Genomic DNA, 25,074 nt, shown 5'->3' with positions numbered 1-25,074 from the left:
ATACTTTCATTTTCACGTGACTGTAACTTGTTCAAAAAGAACAGGAGGAACAGAAAGGGAGGTGGGGTTGCACTGTATGTGAAAAATACATATCTCTGCACAGAAATACAGGAGGAGGAGCTTGCCCCCATCGAGAGCATCTGGGTTAAAATAAATGGAGCAAAGAATAAAAGGAACCTGGTGGTTGGAGTCTACTACCGGCCACCCAATCAAGGAGAAGACGAGGATGAAACTTTTGAAAAGCAAACTGCCAGTGTTTCAAGGAAGCATGATGTAGTAGTAATCGGGGACTTCAGTTTCCCCGATATTTGTTGGGAGACAAATTCTGCAAAACATGGCCCCTCCAGGAAATTCCTGACTTGTGTGGCGGATAACTTCCTCCTACAGAAAGTAGAGGAAGGAACTAGAGGATCGGCTATCCTTGACTTAATCCTAACCAACAGAAATGACTTAGTGGATAAAGTAGCAGTTACAGGAACTCTGGGGAAAGCGACCATGTTATACTTGAGTTTTTGGTTGTAAAGGAAGCAAAAGCTGAGTGTAGCCAAACGCATACCCTGGATTTTAGGAAAGCTGATTTTAATAGAACAATGATAAGCAAGGTCACATGGCACACGACTCTAATGAGAAAAGGAGTCCAAGATGGGTGGGAGCTTTTAAAAAAGGAAATTCTCAAGACCAATTACAAACAATTCCAACAAGAAAGAAAGGTGGAAGACAACAGAAGAAGCCAATGTAGCTTCACAAAAAGCTTAGAGATGACCTGAAAATGAAAAAGCACACATATAGGAAGTGGAAGGAAGGATAAGCTACAATGTTACAGTACAGGCAGGTAGCACAGAATTGCAGGGATGGTGTCAGGAAGGCTAAAGCTGAGAAACAGCTGAGGTTAGCGAGGGAGGCTAAAAACAACAAAAAGGCTTTCTTCAGATACGTCCATAGTAAAAGACAGAGGAAAGAAATGGTGGTTCAACTATTAAATAAGGATGGCAAAATGATAACAGGTGACAAAGAAAAGGCAGAAGAGCTCAATTCCTACTTTGGCTCAGTCTTCTCCCAAAAGAGGGTCTATGAGCCCCCTGGCAAAGGCGAAGTACAGGCTGAAGGGGCAGGATTGCAGCTTGACAGCGATAGGCATATGGTCAAGGAACACCTAATTACTTTGAATGAGTTCAAATCTCCACAGCCAGTTCAACTGCATCCTAGAGTAATAAAGGAACTGGCAGAAGAACTCTCAGAACCACTGTCTATTATCTTTGAGAAATCATGGAGGACAGGTGAAGTGCCAGATATCTGGAAGAGGGCTAACGTTGTCCCTATCTTCAAAAAGGGTAAAAAGGAGGAACCTGGGAACTACAGACCAGTCAGTCTGACATCAATCCCAGGGAAAATTCTGGAGCAGATGATAAAGCAATCCATCTGTAAGCACCTTGAAAACAATGCAATGATTACGCAAAGCCAACATGGATTTGTCAAGAACAAATCCTGCCAGACGAATCTGATCTCATTTTTGGATCAGGTAACCTCCCTTGTGGACTGTGGGAATCCTATGGACATAATATACCTCGACTTCAGCAAAGCTTTTGACAAAGTGCCCCATGATCTCCTGATGAGCAAACTAGCTCAAAGTGGGCTAGATGAAACAACGATCCGGTGGATCCACAGTTGGCTACAGAATCGGACTCAGAGTGTTTATCAATGGGATCTTCTCAAACTGGGGAGAGGTAACGAGCGGGATACCACAGGGCTCAGTCCTGGGCCCAGTGCTCTTCAACATTTTTATGAATGACTTGGAGGAGGAGGTGCAGGGAATGCTCATCAAAGTTGCAGATGACACAAAATTGGGCAGAACAGCTAATACCTTGGAAGACAGGAACAAAATTCAAAGTGATCTTGATAGACTGGAGCGCTGGGCAGAAAACAACAGAATGACATTTAATAGGGATAAATGCCAAGTTCTGCACCTAGGAAAAAGAAACCAAATGCACAGTTACAAGATGGGTAATATGTGGCTCAACAACACTACAAGCGAGAAGGATCTTGGAATTGTTGTCGATCACAAGCTGAATATGAGCCAACAATGTGATGTGGCTGCAAAAAAGGCCAATGCTCTTTTGGGCTGCATTGATAGAAGCATAGCTTCCAAACCCCAGGAAGTACTAGTTCCCCTCTACTCAGCACTGGTTAGGCCTCATCTGGAGTACTGTGTCCAGTTCTGGGCACTGCACTTGAAGAAGAATGCAGACAAGCTGGAGAGGGTTCAGAGGAGGGCAATGAAGATCATCAGGGGACTGGAAACAAAGCCCTATGAAGAGAGACTGAAAGAATTGGGCATGTTTTGACTTGAGAAGAGAAGACTGGGGGGAGATATGACAGTGCTCTTCAAGTACTTGAAAGGTTGTCACAGAGAGGAAGGCCAGGATCTCTTCTTGATCATCCCAGAATGCAGGACATAGAATAATGGCCTCAAGTTACAGGAAGTCAGATTCCGGCTGAACATCAGGAAAAACTTCCTGACTGTTAGAGCAATACGACAATGGAAGCAATTACCTAGGGAGGTAGTACGCTCTCCCACACTGGAGGCGTTCAAGATGAGGCTGGACAGCCATCTGTCGGGGATGCTTTGACTTGGATTCCTGCACTGAGCAGGGGGTTGAACTCGATGGCCTTATAGGCCCCTTCCAACCCTACTATTCTATGACTCTATGGTCCCCATTATCAATCTAGCTGCTTCATTTTGCACGAGCTGCAGCTTCTGAACTGTCTTCAAAGGCAGCCCCTTGTAAAGAGCATTGCAGTAATCTCACTTGGAGGTTACCAGAGCACAGACAACTGAAATCAGGTTATCCCTGTCCAGATAGAGGCGTAGCTGGGCTACCAACCGAAGTTGGTAGAAGGCACTCTGTGCTATGAGGCCACCTGAGCCTCAAGTGACAAAGATGGTTCCAGGAGGACCCCCAAGCTACGGACCTGCTCCTTCAAGGCGAGTGCAACCCCATCCAGAACAGGTTGAACACCCTCCATCCAGTCATCACAACCAGTCACCAACAGCATCTCAGTGTTGTCTGGAATGAGCTTCAGTTTATTAGCCCTCTTCCAGTCCATTGTCGCAGCCAGGCACTGATTCAGCACATACACAGCCTCACCTGAAGAAGATGAAAAGGTGAAATAGAGCTGCATGTCATCAGCATACTGATGACAACACACTCCAAAACTACGGATGACCGCACTCAATGGTTTCATGTAGATGTTGAACAGCATGGGGGACAAAACTGACCCCTGTGGAACCTCATATCGGAGAATCCACGGTGCTGAGCAGTGTTCCCCAAGCACCACCTTCTGGAGCTGACCCTCCAAGTAGGAGCGAAACCATTGCAATGCAGTGCCTCCCACTCCCAACTCAGAGACTCGTCCCAGAAGGACACCATGGTCGATAGTATCAAAAACCGCTGAGAGATCAAGGAGAATCAACAGGGTCACACTCTCCTGGTCTTTCTCCCGACATAGTCATCATACAGGGCGACCAAGGCTGTTTCTGTGCCAAAACCTGGCCTGAACCCCGACTGAAATGGATCCAGTTAATCAGTCTCATCCAAGAGTGCCTGAAGCTGGTTGGCAACCACTCACTCAAGGACCTTGCCCAGGAATAGAACCTTTGCAACCAGCCTATAATTATTAAGGTTTTCCAGGTCTAAGGAGGATTTCTTCAGGAGCGGTCTCATCACTGCCTCTTTCAGGTGGCCTAGGACCACTCCCTCTCGCAAGGAGGCATTACTCACCCCCGTAGCCCAGCCAGCTGTTCCCTCCCTGCTAGTTTTTATTAGCCAAGAAGGGCAAGGTTCCAATATGGAAGTGGTTGCACAAACCTGTCCAAGCACCTTGTCCATGTCCTTGAGCTGTACCAACTGAAACTCACCAAAAAAACTGGACAAGACTGTGTTCTGGATACCCCACTAGATCCACCTGCAGTAACACTGGAGTCTAAGTCCCAGAGGATGCAAGAGATTTGATCCTGGAAGTGCCTAGCCAGTGCATTACAGCAGGCCACAGATGGCTCCACATAGTGTCCTTAAGGCCAGAATGTAAAAGGCCCCAGACAACCCTAAAGAGCTCCACTGGGCGGCATATGGATGACTGAATAGAGGCACTGAAATAAAGCAAGAGTGGGAATCCTGTGCTCCAGATGCTGTTTGATTTAAACTCCCATTAGCCCCAGTCAGCATGGTCAATGATCAGGATCCATAGGAGCTGTAGTCCAACCACATCTGGAGGACCACAGGTTCCCTGCTCCTGCAATAAAGGCAGGATATAAACATAATAAAATTAATTAATGTTCAACAGCCACACAAAAAGCACAAGTCATACTGGTGACTAGTACACTATAGGGATGGGTGATCACCCCTAACTTTGAGCGTTCAACTTTCTATGAAACAATAATCTTATTATCATGAATAGCCACATGGTCATTGAATACCCAGAGTATGACCCTATCAGAAGCCGCTACTATCACTACTGACAAGATGAAATATCAACACCTCCATTCTCCTATTTTATTCTGAGTAAAAAGGCACATCCCTCTATTTGGATAGGAAGGGAGTAAAGACATTACCTTCTCTATCTGCTGCCTCTGTGAAAAAGAAGAGATTGTTGTTTGGGGGGTTCCAGTTGTTCCAGAAGGTTCCAAACCTTCACTAGAAGCCTTCCTGGTGTTTTTCATTTTGCAAAAGGACAGGGTACATTTTGAAATGATGTTTTCATTCTTAGCAGTGTGCAAGGTAGAATAAGCCGAATCTTTCTTCTCCTTCTGCTCAACCGGAAGAGGGAGGTTTCTATTTAAGCAACACCAGGTCAACTGAGGCTCAGCATTTAGAGTTGGGAAGGATATATGCATGTTTGGGACTTCTGAGTTTTCTGCATGAGAAACTACAGTTACTTGGGGCAGTGTGTGCACTTCCTTCTCTTGAGTGCAGAGCACATGGCAATAAAGCATGTCAGAGGAATGGCAAATACATCTGGAATCATCCACTGAACAGGTGGGCAGGCCCTGAAATTCTGGAAAAGAGTTAACATCTGACTGCCATTCCTTGATTTTCTCCTCAGTATTTCCACACAAAACTGTCCTTTCAACCAATGAAGAAAGTGATATTACTGAGCTGCTTCCTGAGTGTATTAACTGTAGGGCTGAACTCCGTCCAGTCATATCTGAAGATATGAAAAAACCACCTGTATACACAGTTGTAAAACATATTTTCTTCCCTGGAGTGTGTGATGTACAAACAATTGTGTGCCCATGCCTGTCCTGTGCTGACTTTTGATTTCCTAAACTGTCTCTGTTACTTGTTCCTTTCCACATACTTTTTGTGTTCTCCTTTTGCCTGGCACTTTGAAGATGAGATCTGGTTGAAATGCTGGTTGTTTCTAGGATAGCTGGTGGACAAGCAACCAGAGACTTCCATGTTGTATGCACATCCCATTTTAGTTCTTTTTCGCTGGTTGGATGATTCCATTCCAACTGCAAAGGACACAAACATATATCTGAAGAATTACCAAGGGACCTATTGTTAGTGGCAGAGTAAGGAGACTCAGTCAAAGTACTTGGCAGTGAAATACAGGGCATATTCTCTGGCTCTCCTTCAAGAATCAATGGCAAGGCTGTACTATTCCCTTCTTGTGAATATTTTAGGATATACTTTGGGAGAAAGTCATTTTTCTTCAGATGGGGAGTTACTTGATCAAATAATAGATGATGAGTAGGGGTAGATACTGGTGCCATGTCTCCACTTTTTGATGACATTCCTGTCTCTGTTATTGTGGGACATGGTTTTCTGGTCAGCTTTTGTAAAGCATATGAATTACAGGTGTATTCCTTTGTTACATCAGTTCTGAGTTCAGAAAATGAAAGTGCTGATACACTTGCTGTATCAGTAACATCAGGAACATAATTCCTATTATTAGAGGTCATTGCAGGATGCTGGACTGCTTCCTCATATTCCATGCTGGTACCGGATGCATTTGTTGCTACCACTACTGTCTGTTTTTCTCCTTTAACTGAGTGGTCTATTGATTCTGGAGCATCCATACCAATAACTTTGTAACTGTCTAGCAATTTCACAATTCTCTCTGTTGAGCTACTGGGACCAGGACTAGTTTTTAAGGTTGCATTTTCTTTACTCTTCACTTTATCCACTTTCAGCTTTTTTCTTTCAGAGGGTAACTTTTGGGGTTTCTGCACTGGCTCACTGCTATTACAGTGGTGTGGTGGTAAGGCCACCAGTGCAAGCTGGAAGCTTTCTTTCCCACTGGTATCTTCTCCTTTGTTGGTTGAAACACCCTCACATAGCAGCATACATTTAATAAACTCCCCTTGTGCATGTGTCACTTCTGAGCCAGTATCACTGAGGCTAGCGATGTTTAATGGGGCACTATCCTGGTCTGTAGCCTGCTGAATTTGGAATCTCAATTCAGAACTGGAACTGAAAGGCAGAACCTGATTGTTGCCACTCAGGTCTCGCTCTGAAACACTCAACTCTCTGCATCTGTGTTCAAGAAATGTTTTAGTCACCCCACTGTGTTCACAAACACTGACTGAATATGATGTCTCCATTAATTCTGCAAAGCTGCCCGAATTCTCCTGTGAGGAAGCATGCTGCAATATAGGACTACCAATGGAACAGCCTTCTGTCTCTTTAGTATTTAGTTTTGCAGAAATGGCTACTGGGGATGAAACTAGATTTCTAATTGTGGCGCTCTTGCCATCTCTTGGCAGGCTAATTCCCTCACAACTAGCTGTTTCCTTGGTATCCAAATGGAAGTTTGAAATGTCTGTTACCTTATTTCCCTTTTGTTTCTTGGCCGTTTGGTTACTTTTCATTTTCTGGTAGATTTTCTTAAACGTCTCATCCCCATAGACCTGCCATTTTTCCTGAGAGAACATTTTAATTTTTCTTTGACTGGGTTTCTTATACTTTGTGTTTGCTCCTTCCCCCCCAGCTCCAGGCTTTTTAGTGCCTTTCATCTCTTCCAAAGAAGGTGAAGATTCAATCATATTACTTAATGGCAAGTCATCTACCGCCACCTGTCTGACAAGTGCTCGGGGATGGCTGTTAGGAAAATCTGTCATACTTGCAGCGAAGTTGTTGCTATGCAACAAACCAGAACAACTTGTATTCGGTGACATTCTAGTGAAAGAATATTTTGAACTATCCACTCGGTCCTGTATCCTCTTTGTACTCTCAATAAAAGGCAGAGAGTTACTTCTGGTAACAGGAACACAGTCTATTGTTGTTGAGAACTGAGTGGGAACTGAGTGAAAAAACAAGGGTTTGGGTTTTTCCATGGGTGTGAAGATGGACTTGGCTGAGCACAGAGAAAGATTCTTTTTCCTGTTTATGTCAGGAGGCCTTATATCAAAATGAAATGAGTCTTTGTATGTATAAGGCAGTGGCAAATCAATGCTGCCCTGCTTAGACAGGACTGTTTTCCTGGGTCTAACATTGTCCAATTGGGTGTCATCAACCACAGCTTTATTATGAGAGATCAGCTTTGAGATATGTTCTTCCAGCTTCTTTTTCTCTATTCTTAAGGCTCCTGTTGCTTTCCCAGCAGAATCTACTTTTGAACTATTTCCTGCTGTGCACCTGAGATTGCTAACGGCTATATCACCTTCTGATTCTGTGCTGTGCTCGCAAAGACTATGCAGGGGACTGGGGGACAGCATCTGCTGCTCCACACTGTCAGAGCGTGACAGATAACCTGAGTCAGTGCTCTCACATTTCTTCAGCTTGTAATCTGGAGATCTGCTGTCCCATGGTTTCTCTGAATATGTGGCTTGCTGCCTCTGTAGCTGACTGTGCTTACTTACTGTTGGAGAAATTTGCTCCTGGATCTTCCTTCTCTGGAGTAGATTTGCTGAATCCTTCATGGTCTCTTTCTCAAGTACACTCCGATTTACTCCTTCATGATAAGAGTCGACTGTTGTCACCCATTGTCTTTCAGATACGAGAAATAAAGCATTCACTGCTGGCAGTGAGGTATCAAGAGGATGCTTCTCATTGGTTGCTACAGCACTGGACTCTGAAATAGCTTGTTTAATCATTGTCCTTGGGTGGTCACAGTTTCTATCATTGGCTTTTGTTGTCTGGGGGGATCCAACACTCTCAGTCACCTTCTCATTTTCTTCTAATAGACTACCACTGCCAGACTCTGAGGGCAGCCTGGCATTGTTGACATGAGTTTGGGTTCTCCTGTGTTTATACAGATTGCTTTGGGTTTTAAATGCAGTGCCACATGTTGTACATGGGAAAGGCCTCTCACCTGTATGTGAGCGCATGTGTTTCTCAAGAACACTTGGCTTCAGGCAATCACGCCCACAATGTTTACAGAGGTACTTCCCAGCACTTTTGGATTTCCCTGGGCTCCCAAGTGGTGCATATGAAGATGAATTTTGTGGCAAAACTGGTAGGCCACTAACTAGGTTTATTGTCCCAGGCTGCTTCTGAATGACTGCCTGAAGTTTATCCGTTCGCTCTGAATGTGGGTTTAGGATTAAAGGTATATTTGTGCTGTCTAAACTGATACTGGTTTGGCCTGTGGGTAGCTTGTGGTTTGGCTGAAGGCATTCTGACGGGGTGGTTTGATAAAGTGGTATGGTAAGCGCTTTCAGGTATATAGTCTGAGGGAGCGCATGTTCTGGCTGGAGAATCACCGGGCTTAGTGAGAGATTTGATGCTGCTGGTATGGCTTGAAGGCAAGAGAGCTGAACTGGTTGATCATCTAGAGAGATCAGGGGACAAGGAAATCTCTGTGCCTCCATGCCTTTTATGTTCTCCAACAATTTATACCCAATTATCTGTGGGAGAAACAAAGAAAAACAATTATATTTGAAATCAACCCTTTCTTTCCTCCTTTTTTTTTTACATAATTCGAAATCTATATAAGTATTAGAAAATAATTAGTCCAATTATATTGGCACTTTCGGAGGGAGCAATCCTATGGCCGCTAGACAGTGGCTAGACAGCCAAAGGATATGCTTGTCAGGGTGGACACTGAGCCCATAGAATCCCAGAGTAGTTCTGATTCTGAGGAAGAGCAGTCGCTCCTGGGAGAGGAGTGCGCTCCTCTTTCCCAGGACCAACAGCTGACGGAGATTCCTCCCACCAGCATTCCTAGTTTAGTTAGCAGTCCAGGGAGTGACCCAGCACAGATAGCAGACTTGGTGGATGCACGACGCAGACGCAGAGAGCGGCACCAGATGGAGGGTGCGGAAAGGAGGCGAAGTGCCAGGTTGGCGCGCAAACAACGGCTGCGCCCAGAAACTCCAAGGGAAAAAGGGAGGGACTCTCCCTAGTCCTTAAGTTCAGGGGTCTGCCAGTAATTGCCTTTCAAACGGGGACCAACTATTCCAACTTAGGGTATAGGTACTGTGCTGCTCAGATCTAGTTGCAAACAGTATAGTTGTTAAGTTGTAAAAGAAAAATAAAGCTTTGAAAGGAATCCCTTTGTCTGTGTCTGGACTTAGCTACTGGATTAGACTAAGAGAGCCCTCCAAGGAGCCCTTCACAATGCTATTTTCTGGGAACCGACCTCAGAGCCTGCGTTCCGAGGTTGGTTCCTGGAAAACTGACCTCCCCGCACTTCCGTGCTGCCTCACAGGCAGCGCGGAACAGCCCCGTCCTCTGTGCTCACAAGAGGAGCACGGAGGGGCCGGAAAAGGGCATGGCTGGGGGTGTTCTGGGGCAGGGAGATCGTAGCTGCCTGTACAACACATCCAATGTGTTGTACAGCAGCCTCCTTCCCCACTCCATGCTCCTGCAGCTACACAGCCACAATCAGCTGTCTAGCAGAAAAAGCAGCGCAGGAGAAGTGCAGAGGGAATGATGCCCTCCGTGCTTCTCCTGCCCTGCTTCGGATAGGCAGTCGCCTCCGAGTTCGGAGGCAGCTGCCTATCTAGACAGGATTGCGCCCTAAAGCTTTTTTTTTTTACAGGGTACTAAAAGCAGACAAGTTATGCTGGTATGGTAGCAAGAACATTTTAATAACTATCATGGACTGCAAATTTCTGCACAATATCTTGAACTATACTATATGATAATGCCTTCATTATTTACATCTCTATGCTATTAGCCATGCTGAGGTCCCCCTAGTGGAAGAAAAGCAGGCTAGAAATTTCATAAATAAAGTAAACCTAGCTACACGTTCTTCAGAATAGCCTTCTAACGGAAAAACAGAAACCTGGGAATCTGATTTCCACATCAGTCCAAAACAGAGACATCTGGAGGCAATATTGCAATATGAATTTAGCCACCCATTCAACATGCAGTCACTACTGTTATGATGTATGATGATATTTTTACACATCAAAAAAATTCAAGAGCAACTTCATAACCATCTCATATTGCCCTTTTGTCATGAAAACTGAGGAGTATTACCATATCTAGGTAATTATTTTACTCATTTATGTAAGTATTGTTAACACTGGCTGTTTTACACATTTTTTAATTCACTGTCACCTGCTTGAAGCCTTTGCAACTGAGTCATCTGGAGAATTTAGATAAATACTCTCTATAAACTCTGTATGACACATATTGTTTTGGTTCTAACTTTGTAATCCAGAATTCCAAGCACACTCTTAAGCACATGTATGGCATTCCCCACTGAAGTTAAAAGAGGGGCTGGAATTGTCTATTACACTGTATAACAGCATATTTAATTTGGTACTTAGCTATCACAGGTTTGGGAAACACTGATCTAAACAATCCTAAAAAGGAAGCCGAATGCCCAGACCCCATGGGAGGCAAACCAAATTGATAGATTAATTGCAGTTTAATCAGCACCTGGTACTTTTATCTCCATCTGGATGTAGACAGGCCACAATTATTAGGAAACTTGCACCAACAGTCATTCCAGGGCCTGATTTTGCTACACAAATAAAGTAGAGAGAATCAAGTTTTCATAGACTGAGACTCAATGCACCATTGGAAGTAAATTCAATTTGAAATTTACTGACTTTCAGGTCAGCAGTAAAGTTTCCTGGGAGACTGAAATATTCCAGTCCCTGCAATGGCAATACAACATTTGTTACCATTCTTACTGCAACAAAGGAAACTGAGAGGGACATTCCAGCATGAAATATCTGAATTAGAATCAAGGTTTGAGTCTATTCTATTTGTTTAGGCTTGAATAGAGACAATAATTTACTGTCTACAGGTGTTAATTAACACAGCCATACTGGGAAGACTGTTTTATCACCAGATCCCATCCCATGGTCACTTTGCTTACCTGAAGCTTTACACAGAATTACCGCCTTGAGCTTCATTTTGTTTTGTAGAAAGGCGGGGCATAAATCAAATAAACAAATAGTCACATATTGTTCTTGTATTTTACTGCCATTTAGCCACATTTTCCCTCATGTATACACACCTCCAAAGTGCAGGTAATACTTGTATCCATCTGATGAATTCAGTTCTAGTCCATGAAGTCTTATGCTACAGCATATGGGAGGGAAAACTCCCACTTGTGCTAATGGGAGCTTTCCTCTTATCCAAAATAGCAGCTTGAAGGGGATTTTCATCAGAAAGTCAAATGAAATGAAATGAAATGAAATGAAATGAGAAAAGAGTTAACACCCCATCCCTGTGCACTGAGCTCTCAATCCTGACTGAACACACGCACACACACACGCGCCCCACCCCCACCCCCGCAGCTATTTATAATTTAAAACAGGTACATCAAATTGCTTGCTAATGTCATATGTAGTTTGGGTCCTGGCCTCCAGTTGGAATGAGGGTATGATCTAGGCCGTTCATACAATTGCTTCTGAACGTCTTCATCCCACTAGCAGAGCCATGCCACAAACCAAGCATTATCTTGTAAACCATCTTGAGTACATTGGCAGAAAGGCAGCATACAAGTGTAGCAAATTAATAATGGCCTTAAGCAAGCACTGTCCCTCAGTACACAAACACACACAATTAATGGAGGGTTAATATCACTAGCTGTCACCCACACAAGGTTGTTGTAAAGTTTACAGAGAGAATGTGAGTGAAGCACTTTAAGCATTTTGAAAAGTCTGATACAAATATTTATTACCATTCAATCCCCCTACCACCACCACCCCATCACCACACTGTGAACAGGTACCAGTTGCAAACAGAGTGATGAACAGCATGTGGATAAGCAGTTTAAAAATATGCTATGGCTACAATCCTAAAGTTATTTACTGTTGAGTAATACCATTTGAGAGTGATAGTTTTAGGATAGCAGCCCTAATGAGTTGTGGCAGGCAGATGTTTCTGATGGGAGTTGTCATCCAAGCATATCCATGCATCTATGTAATTCAATACAAGACATGAAAACATGCAGAGAGTAACTCACAACAAAAATGAAATGTGGTACATTATGTTCTTATTAACAGACTCAGCAGTCTATAGTGTAGGAAAAGTCTGGAATTCATTGTGGCTTCCTCCCTGCCCCTCTCCCAAAAGACCAGTATTCATCAAAGATCAGAGTCATAGCTTAACACAGGACAAGGATTTTAGCAAACACTGGTGACAGAGATGGCGTGAGTGTCAGGAATGCCCCTGTTGTCTTCTGAACCCTCCAATAGCCAAAATCAACAGTCAGACAAAAGGGCTGCCTTCCAAAGCTTTATTTCCATTCAACCTAATAAGGCTTACAGATGCTAATTGCCTGAAACTCAGAGGAAATCCAAAGGAACAGCCTGCCAGGGGTTTCTAAGAGTTAGGACATTGTCAGTGTGGAAACTGAGCTGATAGAACCTCAGAGCAGTTCTGATTCTGAGGAGAATCAGCAATCCGTGGGAGAGGAGCCAGCTCATCCCTCACAGGCACAGCAGCTGACAGAGATTCCTCCTGCCAGCATTCCTGAGATAGATAGTGATCCTAGCAGTGAGAAAGTGCGGAAACGGGGCTTGCTAGACGCTCAATGCAGGGAGCGACGAGCGATGGAGGGCGCGGAAAGGAGGCGTGGCGCCCGTTTGGCGCACAAGCAACGGCCGCCTCCCGTGGACCCAAGGGAAAGAGGGAGGATCTCTCCCTAGCCCATAAGTTCAGGGTCTTCAAGTGACTCTCCTTCAAATGGGGACCAACTGGAGAGTTGCCAAATGCGGCAACTCTCTGAACTTAAGCAGCAGGAGGGGAAATTCTCCCCCTTTCCTGTGGGGCTTCAGGGCGAAGCTGTTGACGTTGAGCCAACCGGGCTGAACGTCTCAGCTCAGCTCCCGCAACCTCTCGCTTGTGCCTGCGCCTGACGTCTCACATCTAAAAGCTCAAGTTGTCCCTCCCTTTCCATGCCAGAGTCACTGTTGCTCCCAGGAATGTGAGCGGGGGAGGCTCCCCCTCCAGCTGCGCCTCTGAAACCTGAGAGAGTTCCTCTCCCACAGATTGTATCTCCTCCTCAGAATCAGAGCTGCTTTGGGGCTCTATGGGCTCAGTTCCAATCCTGACAGTGAGGCAGCCATACATCTAGCTGATGCCAGCAGCTCAGTGTTTTCCGAAGCACAATGATGTTATCATGCTTTGTGGCATCCGGTGTTTTTCATATTTCAGTCTGATGCTGTTTCTCTGTATGTTCTGAAGATTATTCTACAGACAGACACTGGCCGGGTTTGGATGATCAGTGGAGGAAAAGAAGCTACCATGCCGCTTGTGCACCCGCCATTTCCCTAACTACCCTCGCTGTGGTGTGGGCTGCCATGTCGTCCAAACGCAGTGAGGTGCACGGTGGGGGTGGCTTCCAAACCACCCTGTAACCCCTACAACAAGCCATGGGTTGCAGGATGGTGTGGAAGCCCCTCCCACCACATGCCTTGCTGGATTCAGACAACACGGCAACCCATACCATGGCGAGGATAATTAGGGAAATGGCGTTAATTAGGGAAATGGTGGGGCAAGGAAAAGATAATTAGGGAAATGGTGGGGCAAGGAAAAGAAGCCACCATGCCTTCTTTTTCCTTCTGATCGTCTGAACCTGGCCACAGTGTTTCTTTGCACACAGACTGTGACTTAGTCTACCCGTACAGCAGAAGGAGGCAGAACAGTGGATTGTACTACCACCAGATACAGATGGGGCATGCTGTTTTTAAAATCTCCTCCTCGCAAAAGTTCCCAGCAAGTAAACCAAGTAGCTAATTAGGGAGAAAGGTTGCTTCTTGTTATGTTCATCTCTGCTTGTATGGGGTTTCTTTACATAGAGGAATATTCAAAAATGTGATGCTCATCTGCAGTTTGCAGTGGCACAGCCCCTTCTAAACATTCAGCTGCATGAATAGACTAGGCATGTGCAGCTGATAAATGATATGATATAATAATGACAGCTAAATGGAAATCCATGTGCAGAGGCAGTGTGTCCTGATGGCAGTTGCTGGGGAACATTGTCTTTCTACCCTGCTTGTGAGCTTCCTGGAAGCATCTGTTTTCCCACTGTAGGAAACAAGATACTAGATTACATGGACCTTTGGTTTAATCAAGGACAGCTCTTCGTATGTTCTTAAATAAAGCAAGTACAAAACTAGTTAACAGAATCCAGTTGTACATAGAGCTCCAATTCTACTTGACCTCAAAAGTGATGAATAATCCCGGGAGGAAGGAACAAAGTAGCAGAGCTGAACCCCAAAGATAAAAACCTGTTTCCAATGTTGCTAAAACAAAGTTTTGGTTTTGACAAAAACAAATATTAGACTTGGCCACCCTGCTTTCTTTCCCATTCCTTTTCTTTGTATTTTAATGTTAACCTTAAGGCAGACGTGGGAAGACTTCAGGCTTGTCAGATGTATTTTTGTTGTTGTCTTTTACTAAGATCCATCAAACAGAGCAAGGTGCAAAAGACATACAGTTAAAGAACAGGCTCCCTCCGAGCACATTCTGAGACTAGGGATTTGTTTTCAGTATCAGAACTGAACTGAACTCACAGACCTTTCACACTAAACTCTACTCCCAATTACCCCCAATTCTCTTCATTTCAGCAACCAAATTTAGATGAAAGGTGTCATTTTGCTAAACAACTGCAAGTCAAAAACCCTTGCCAATCTTCAGCAAATCACCCAGATATACCAGTAGATCCTGAATTGCCTTCTGCCTATCTTAGCCTTAAAGGACTTCTGGTTCCATGTTTTATCACAAAGGGAGATGTATAGGAATCAGTCTCAAAAGGAGCAGCAGATGTGTACACAATCACTCACACACACACATGCACCAAAATGGTTGAGAAAAGCTACAGCTGCTGTAAGCTCCCCTCCAACATAGCTTTTTGTGTGTGCAGCCCAATCCTTTGTTTGTTTCTTTAATACCAGAATTTATTTCCCACTTTTTCCCTCCAAAAAAGGATTGTTCAAAGCAGCTTAGAAAATATATAAAACATTAAAACAGTAACAGTCAATCATTAAAACCTATTTATCAAACTAATGATCCATTCATTATCTATTGAATCTGGTCACACTAGACCACTGTCCCTGGGCAAGCCAGGGTGTGGATTTTCCTACTTTGCTGATTTGAGGTCCAGCCAGTGAGCCTCTTGGGGACAAAAGTGTTGGCTATAGGCCACTCTGCACTCACAAGAAAGAGAAGAATATACATTTTAAGCAGTGTTAACTTGGACTAGATCATGCCCAAATAACGTGCAACACAAACTCTATGGTTCTGATTGTTGCAGATTGTTGCAGACCCAAGTGCCTCAGACACTGGAAGAAATAGTGTGGTGAGAAAGGGGGTGAATGAGCTGGAAGAGAGAGAGGATGTGCGTGTAAGAAGCTTGAACAAAGGAGTGAACGAATGCAATCTTCTTGCATTTCTTCGACATAATGCAACATGCCTAACAATGGTTTGAATGACACACAATTTAAAAATAAACCACTGGAAAAAGAAAAGTACATACCAGAATTGACTCATACACACACTTCTGGTTCACAAATCACTTCTAATTACAACTCCTTTGGCAGACTGAATCCCTCCAGATTGGATGGATAGATAGGGGACTTTGAAGGCCTAATCTTGTAAGCAAATGATAAACACAGAGCTAAAAATTTTCACGGTGAACTCCATTTGTATAGCACAGCCTCATTACAGACTAATCTTTATGACCAACAAAAGTGGGTAAATATTTTCTAGTAATGGTGTCCCTTATGATTTTTGTCTCGTTGGAACTTAGAATTGTGCATTTTTGTTTGCCAAAAGCAAACTTAAAATTCTGGACCAAGGGAACCCAAATTTTGCACTATGTTATAATTTTTGGGTCTGTACTCTTTCCCAGAAGTACAATGGAAGTTGGAACTCAATCAAGAGGCAGTGTGGTCCATGTCAGGAGCGCCCTGGCGGCCTCTTTCAATAGACTCCAATAGCCAACTCAAGACACAGACAAAAGGATTCTTTTCAAAGCTTTAATCCTTTTACAACTTAATGACACTTTCAGATGCTAATCACCAGCAACTAACGCAAGGAACAGCAGAGTGGCCTAAGCTTTGAAGAGGCAGTTGATCCCCGTTTGAAAGAGTCACTTGAAGACCCAGAACTTATGGGCTAGGGAGAGATCCTCCCTCTCTCCCTTGGGTCCATGGGAGGTGGCCGTTGCTTGCACACCAAACGGGCGCTACGCCTCCTTTCTGCGCCCATCGCTCGTCGCTCTCTGCGTCTGCGTCGAGCATCTAGCAAGCCTCGTTCCTGCACTTTCTCACTGCTAGGATAACTATCTATCTCAGGAATGCCGGCAGAAGGAACCTCTGCCAGCTGCTGTGCCTGTGAGGGATGAGCTGGCTCCTCTCCCACGGATTGCTGTTCCTCCTCAGAATCAGAACTGCTCTGGGGCTCTATGGGCTCAGTTTCCACCCTGACAGTCCAGAAGAAAGAGGTGTGGCCTTGGGCTTGCGTTCAAGTCTTAGCTCTGCCATGTACTCACCATGCAACCTTGCCTAAGGCTCTCACTCTCTCACCCTCAGAGTCCCAGCTCTAAAACTGAGATAATATGGACCAATAGCACAGGACAGAGAACATGTAGCTTAATTAATCTTGCTTCCAAGATACAGGTTATGGATTATTGTTTTTTAACTGAAATGGAAAAGTAATTTTAATTATAGTTACAGACCACCTTTCAGTCATAATGGCCCTACACAGCTCAGTGGGAGATGCAAATGTTTTGCATGCAGTAGGTCCCAGGTACAATCTCTGGCTTCTCTAGGTAGGCTTAGGTAAAAAAAACAAAAAAAAAACTGCCTGAATGCCTGGACAGCCACTGCCAGTCTGTGTCTGTGTTGACAATACTGGGCCTGACCAATGATCTTGCTCAGTATAAGGCAGCTTCCCAAGTTCCTACAATTAACACGAAAACAATGAATGAATGAATTACAATAAAAATCACTGTATCAGCAGATGGCAGCACTGGGTGTGCATTTGTGTAACACTGCATCCTTCCTCCCACAAATGTCTCAGATGCTGCCCCATCACCTGCAGCACTTAGGGGCATTTCAGCATGTACAAGGCATACCCCACAGGCACAGCCTCTGGCCACCTCCCAGTCTTTTACCAGCACCTCCCAGGCTGTTAAAGAAGCCCAGCAGGCAGTGAACTGAATTAGAAGCACACAGAGCAGGGGTAGGGAAACTACTATGGACCAAGGGCTCCATTCCCTTGCAGCTAACCTTCTGGGGGCCAAATGGCAGCAAAGCGGAGAGCCCCTGAAAATGTGGGCAAGAGCAAAGCAAAAAGTGGGTGGGGCCATCCCACACTCTCTCATACACACACACACACACACACACACACACACCCTAAACACACACATCCATTCTCACACATAATACATACAACACTCCCAATCATACACACACACACGCACGTATTCATTCACATTCACACACAGCCAATACCCACATCACCATTCATTCACACTCCTTCCATACATCCTCCTATCCATGTCTTTTAAAAACATACACATATATATAGCGCAGAGCAGGGAGGTTTAAACCTCCTCCCCCTATGATCTACCCCCACTGCTCAGATGATCAGGAAACTGAGCAGTAGTGAAGGGCTGCTCTGTTGGGAGCCGCTGCCTCAAGATGCTCCAGTTGCCTTGAGGTGACGACTCCCTGCAGAGCAGGCTTCACTCGGCCTTACCTTTTCCCAGTGGAAATGTTGTTGAATATGAGTACAAGTGGGCCACTGGGGTAGAAGGGTAGGCAAATTATGAAATATAGGCAGGAAAAGAGGTTCTGTATGAAATATTGTAGCAGCCATATCGGGTGTCAGACTAAGTAGTCTCATGCAGTCTCATGTTTCATGTTCTTGCTAAGCTCTTGCTCTCTGAAATATATGTTTGTAAGCTGACAAGACGCAGGAATTTCATATCTTGTCAATACAAGGTCATAGAATTGTATATCATGTTCTCTGCTGTTCTCTGCTGTTCCCTGCTTATCATGGCTACCCTATAACCCAGTTCCTGAGATATAAACAATGGTGCTAAGAGAAGAAATGTTGAGGACTGCAACCCCACACGGGAGGGGGAGGAGGAGCCGTTTCATATGTGTCACAATGTCTATAAAAACAATGTGCTGATGTATTTTGGGGCTTCTGGCTCTTTGGAAATGATTCCAGCCTTAAGCCCGCGCGTTAAATAAAGTAAAACTCTTTTTCCTTCACTCCGTGGTCTCTCTGACTATGAGTTCTGCAACATAAATGGTGCCGTGACTCGGATGTGGCAGGCTCTGAGACAGAGAGGTGGCAGTTGCCTGCTCTTAATCGCCGCACCGGGAGGGAGAGCTCGGTGCACACCTCCCTTTCTTGGCGCCACCGACCTTTTTGTCGGGTGAACGGGAGAAAGCCTGCACCGGGATCGCCCAAACGGCAGCGAGCGGCAAGAGAACCTTGGGAAGCGGAGGAAGGAACTTGAGCCCTGCCTGTATCGCAGCTGCAATTGAGTTGAAACCCACATTGGAAGCCTTCAGGAGAAAGGCAAGTATATGGGAAAAAGAGGGCCCCGCCTTTAGGGAGAAAGGCCACTGGGCAGAAAAAAAGAGGGCCCCGCCTTATGAAGAAGGTCAGTGTTGGTGGTATACGTATACAAAAGAACCTACTCCTTGAGGGTAGAAGGGGGGCCTGATCACACCCCCGAGTGGGTGCCAGTATCCAGCACGCCAGTACTCAGTAGGAAGCTGGGGAAGCCGTTTTCCGCTCTGGTAAAAAGTGGGGAAGTGGGTGGCAGGGACATATGGATGCAGTGGAGAGAATGATTGTGTGAGTGGCTACTGCGGTTTCTGAAGCATACCGTTGACCGTCCGGGTGCCCAGGCCAGTAGCAAAGTGCGTGGTGTGAAAAATCCTCTTGTGTCGGCCAGTGAGACCCCTTACTCACTGACCAATTCCCATTCCCTAATTGTGTCTGTCTTCAATTTAGGAGGGAGGCTATGGGTGGTGGGGGAAGCAAGACTTGCACCCCCTTGGGATGTATGCTAGCAAATTTTAAGAAAGGTTTTAGTAGAGATTATTGGGACCCCCCAATGAATCCTCAACAGTTGCAGACTTTGTGTGAAATAGTGTGGCCATCTTTCGGTGTAGGATGGCCTACTGAAGGCTCTTTAGAGCCCAGCAAAATCAGCCGTGTATATGCCATTGTGGCTGGGAGACCTGGGCACCCCGACCACTTTCCCTACATAAACTCGTGAGATTCCATAGTCCGCGCTTCTCCTCCATGGCTAAAGAAATGCCTAGAATCCCAGGCAAAAGTTTTGGTGCTCAGAAAAGAAAAATTGGCCAAGAAATTACAACCAGTGTTAGAAGCCCCATGTGAAGATCTGGCAGAGCTAATGGCGTTTCCACCTGCTTATGCCCTGCTTCCACCACGGGCCCATGTTACTGTAAGACCACCCCGTCGAGATCCAGATCCGGTGGCTCCTGAGCCCCTGCCATCCCCCCTGCAGAGGCATTGCCTCTCGCTTTGACTTAGAACTGTCGCCATCAGTTTCAAGCCCCACCGGCAGTAATTCGCCGATTTCAGCTACGGTCCTCAACTCCCAGATATTGTCTGCCGAGACTTTCATCTCTACGGGATCGGGAGGTTCCCCTCTTACACCTCAATCAGCATTAATAAAAGAAACTGAAGAATTAAAGTGTGGGGCAGAAGATTTAATAAAATCGGCGGTGACCCTTAAAAAGATGTGTTCTCACAAAAAAAAAAGAGGAGGCGAGCTCGTCTACTGCTCATCAGTCATCGTCTACTGCTCAAGACTTGCACCCCCTTAAGATGTACGTCCAAAAAAAAAAGATTCAGAATAGAGAGAGAAAACAGCAAAAAGCTCAAGGTCGAGCTGAGAGAAAAAAAAGAACAAGATCTGAGGCTGTTAATTAGAGAAATGTTGCAGGACAGCCTGGCTTTTAACAAAGCATGGGAGCGTGAGAGTGTAAGGCCGAAGAAGTAGTTGTTAGCCTAGCGCGCCGAGGGGGGGGGGCAGGAAAATTGCCCACAACGTTCTGAGTTGTGCAACATCATCACCTCGCCTAATTGAGATGAAATCCCTAAGAAATAGAAACTGAAAATGAAGACCCAGAAGATGAAGGCGCAAAATGGAGAATAAAGGTGAAGAATCAGCCCCCAGGGCACAGGCTAGACCCCTCTTCGAGTGAAAAGTGTGCCATAAGACTGTCCCAAGGCAGAATAAAGCGGAAAGACCACGTTGAAGATCTCTGTCGAGGTAACCGTGTTTAGCTTTGAACTGTGTTAGAATTGCATAGAGCCTGTAGCTACTGACCATCAGCTATATGATTTCTGAAGAGCGTAACCATTAAGCTTTTGTCGTGGGATTCCCTGCAATGAAGAAATCTCACTGATTTAAGTGTCCAGTGTTACACTGCCTGAGTGTGTGTGCTGAAGAGACCGAGAAACCAGACAGCATGTTCCTGGCAAAGCCAAAATCACGCTACTACCATGCTCCTGGAAGCTGCAATAAACTGTGTAAGCTGGGAGACCCAACCTGATTGAGAAGAAAAGAAGATATTGGAGTAACTGTCTTGAAAAACAGTGAGATCTGTGTAGCTGGCTGGCTGACGCTGTCAGTGATGTTACAACTTTAAATTAAGACTGTTTTCCTGTTTGAGACCCCAGCGAAGAAAGCTGACCCGAGTTATTTGTTGCCCGTGCCAAAGCAAAGATTTAGCTGCCCTGTACCTCATCCTGTCCTGTTTTAAGCTTGGGATTTACAAATACAAACAAACTGAGAAGCTTGCTTTTGAAGTCCTGCAAATCACCCCACCGCCTCCCCGAAGAAGATTAATGGCTGCCTGAAAAAAATGCAAGTATAAAGCGATGCCCATCACCCCCCAGTGTCCTGAGTTTTGGCATTTTGCTTTCGTGTACCAGGTTAGAAGAGGGGGGAAAAAAAGTAAGTTTTTAAAATGTCTGTGAGAACCTGACAGAAGTAGAGTAAGATTTACAGAAAAGTTGCCCAGGTTGAAGCGTCACGGCTAGAGAGCTGAGCTGTGCCGCTCTGTTTAGACAGAGGCCTTGCTAAAAAGTTAAAGGTCCTTGTCTGTCAGAAGGGGTGTAGGGCCACACTTCCCCTTTTTAAACTGATGCAAAAGTGGAGAGCCTTTGCTGGAAACATCTCATCTTCATTGCCCAGAGCCTTCTCTGTTTGCCTCCATCATCATCTGGGCTTTTTAGAGACACTCTGCACATGGACTAAAATTTTAAATTGTCAAAGACTTGCCATAGACAGTGCTGTGAAGCTTTTCATAAACTTAAACTCTCATCGCTGTAGACCGTGTGTCTGTGTTTGCAGTCAGCTCAGTGTACAGCAGGCTGAGTTTGATCTATGACTTTTAGATTTCCTTTTGCTAAAACTCATGCAGCAGAGTTGCCGATGCAAAAATGGTGACCTAGAACTCTTTGCATGTGTAAGTATGCCCATCCCTTAATTTTAATGGGCCCTGGGCTTTCAGCCAGAAAAGCAGTATGATTGCTGGATCTGCTCCATCATGCCTTACCATGCAAAAAGTGTTTTCCATTCATTGTATTAAATTGCAGAAAAAGTTTGTTGTGTATATTTTATGATTTCTTAGATATCATAAAATATATGTTATATTTGCAGATTAGTGTTAGTTGCAACTCCAAATAATACTGAGTGTGGTTCCCAATGGATGACAAAGAGAAAAGACAAAGGCAAGTAGAAAAGAGGGAATAGAGAAAGTAGCAGACAGAGAAGGAAAAAAAAAGAAGAGGCAAGAAGCAAAGAGAAAGAACATTTGTAGAGAAGAAGCGTGGCCATAGTTGCCTCCAGGGTGAATTAAAAGCAGCTGATTGTGCCTGGAGCTTATTACCTGGGGTAAAGTAGCCACAATAATGTAATAGTTCTTTAAGATGGAGAAAATTGTAACCAGAAAGAGGAGAAGAAGAGCCTATCCCAAATGTGTGTCATTGGGACTAGTGTAAGGCAGAAAGGTTTAAGTGAGTTTAACTTGAAAAAGACAAATAAAGAGACAAGGCTAGTGCATGGAGCAGAAAGTTTTATGTAAAAAGTTTGAAACATGATCTGCAATACAGGCAGATCAGCAAGAAAAAGAAAGTAAAAGAAAGAGAAAAAAATTGTCTTCCCATACTAATGAATAAAAGTGTTATCAAGCACTTTGGGAAGCGAAGTTGTTTACAGAAAGCTGTGCCTGAGAACCAAACACCTCTAGCCTATGCTGAAAATGCTTGCTAGTGTTGTGCTGCCTCATGGGTAACATGTATGGTATAAAACCCATTTAGCCCAATAGCTCGTGGTTCAGAGAAGCTGTCTGATCCAACCATTAGGTACGCCTGTGTGCTGTAAGTTACCCAATAAAGTCTCCTTGTAAGTAAACCCCCCCTGCTGAAATCCCAACACACAAGCAGGGCTAGAGCAGCTCAGCCAGTACCAAACCCTGCTGTTAAAAGCCATGAGAGCAAGTATTAAAAAGTCAGTTAATATGACTAAAGTGTCTGAAGGTGGCAAGGTGCCACCGAAGCTCCCAGAGCGTACTTGGAGCATCTTTTAAATGCCTATCGCCAGTATACCCTCGACCCAGAGGTCCAAGAAAACGTGGGCGAGGAAAAGAAGACCCGGCAGAGGCAAAAGATTCTTAAGAAAGAACCAGTGTGCCCAGTGTGGACAAGATAGACATTGGTGGCATGAATGCCCAAATAAAATGAATCAAATACACAAAAGAGAAAACCAAAGGAGCCAGAACAGGCGAAAGAGAAGACAGCTTGTGAGGAGCCGTGACATTGACTTCATGATTGACACTGGAGTGGCATCAAGAGCAAGCAAATGTTAGCCTTAAACAAAAAGTCCAAACACTAGGCAAAGTTCTTCAAGCCCAGCGTCGCTTTGTCTTAGAAAATAAGCCATTCCCATCACAGAAGTTCATCCTTTCTAACCAAGAGTTAAAGTATGAGTTAAAGAGGGAAAAATAACCCTTTGACTCCCAGATAGAGAGGACTGAAAACTGTCATACTTTCCACCCCCACAGCTATGAAAGTAGCTGGAGTTAAACCCTGAATACATTGGACACAAGTCAAGAAAGCGAGAGGGGGGAAGTAGACTGTAAACAGAAATCCTGAAAATCCTCTAAAAAGTATTCTGAAAAAACAGTAAGAAGACTCAGGCTAGACCTTACTGTGAACAAACCGGGAAACTGTCCACCCTGCGTATGGTCAGACCTGCAACTGGAGAACTGAAGAAGGGGACTAGACCCTACTGCAGCTAGCCAGGTGAATAGCTGCCCAGCGTACGGTCAGATCCCGAAGAAGATCAAACATGCGTGTTGTAGCGTTAGTAATGTTGCATTGTGTTTCCTTAATAAGGTATAAAAAAAGTGGGGTCTGCCCCTAGAAGGGAAAGTATGTCCCAGCAATTTACTGATAATTACTGGCTTCACCTAGCTAACATCACAGGAGTAAAACATTTTTGTTTGCCAAGAGATAAACCTGCAACCAGGTTTTTTTTATCTTTTTCTCCTCCATCATTTAATTTGACTAATAATAGTAATGCTGTAGATGTTCAAATCAATAATCTGCATGCATAATATAATGGCTGACATAACAATGGGACAAAACAATTGGCTAAATTGGTTAACCCCTTGGCTTCCAGATCTTAGCTAGCTTAAAAGCATTGTTCATCCTAATTCTACCAGTGTTGTTCATAGAGATACTGTTATGCCTTTGCATTCCTTGTCTTATGTGCTGTTTAACCAATCTGTTTTATGTCTTGGCTAGTAAAACTGCTACCCTCTACGCTCTAATAGCCCAACAAGAGGCTAAGTAATATGTATGTCACAAAAAGCTTTGTATGGTTATCAGAAATGCTATAATTGTAATGAAATTATGCATTTAAGGGGGGAATGTAGCAGTCATATTGGGGGTCAGACTAAGTAGCCTCATGCAGTCTCATGCTTCATGTTCTTGCTCTTTCTCCCTTAAATATATTATTGTAAGCTGATGAGACACAGGAATTCCTTATCTTGTCAAAGGTCATACAATTGTATATCTTGTTCTCTGCTGTTCTCTTCTGTTCTCTGCTTATCACGGCTACCCTATAACCCAGTTCTTGTATTATAAACAATGGTGCTAAGAGAAGAAATGTTGAGGACTGCAACCCCACATGGGAGAGAGAGGAGGAGCCGTTTCCTATGTGTCACAATGTCTATAAAAACAATGTGCTAATGTAAATCGGGGCTTCTGGCTCTTTGGAAATGATTCCAGCCTTAAGCCCGCGCGTTAAATAAAGAATCTCTTTTTCCTTCACTCCATGGTCTCTCTGACTCTGGGTTCTGCAACAAAGAAATCTCACTAATTTGAGTGTCCAATGTTAAACTGTCTGAGTGTGCGTGCTGAAGAGACCGAGAAACCAGACAGCATGTTCCTGGCCAAGCCAAAATCACGCTACTACCATGCTCCTGGAAGCTGCAATAAACTGTGTAAGCTGGGAGACCCAACCTGATTGAGAAGAAAAGAAGATATTGGAGTAACTGTCTTGAAAAACAGTGAAATCTGTGTAGCTGGCTGGTTGACGCTGTCAGTGATGTTACAACTTTAAATTAAGACTGTTTTCCTGTTTGAGACC

At 44.5% G+C, this 25,074-nt stretch overlaps 1 protein-coding gene across 2 annotated transcripts in view; it reads right to left on the bottom strand.

The window, feature by feature from the left end:
* The window catches only part of ZNF831 (zinc finger protein 831), a 127,905-nt gene that overhangs the window by 30,523 nt on the left and 72,308 nt on the right, over positions 1-25,074 (bottom strand). For both annotated transcript variants that reach the window (XM_084854294.1, XM_084854296.1), the window contains one exon: positions 4,610-8,848. In XM_084854294.1, coding sequence (XP_084710420.1) covers positions 4,610-8,848 — 4,239 coding nt within the window. The remainder of the gene's footprint in view (positions 1-4,609; positions 8,849-25,074) is intronic.

This window comes from Heloderma suspectum, chromosome 4 (assembly GCF_057233095.1).
Source record: "Heloderma suspectum isolate Gila_16-S chromosome 4, 16-S_ref, whole genome shotgun sequence".
Lineage (NCBI taxonomy): Eukaryota > Metazoa > Chordata > Lepidosauria > Squamata > Helodermatidae > Heloderma > Heloderma suspectum.
The sequence above is the reverse complement of the archived record's forward strand: the minus strand, read 5'-3'. Positions and strand labels throughout refer to the sequence as shown.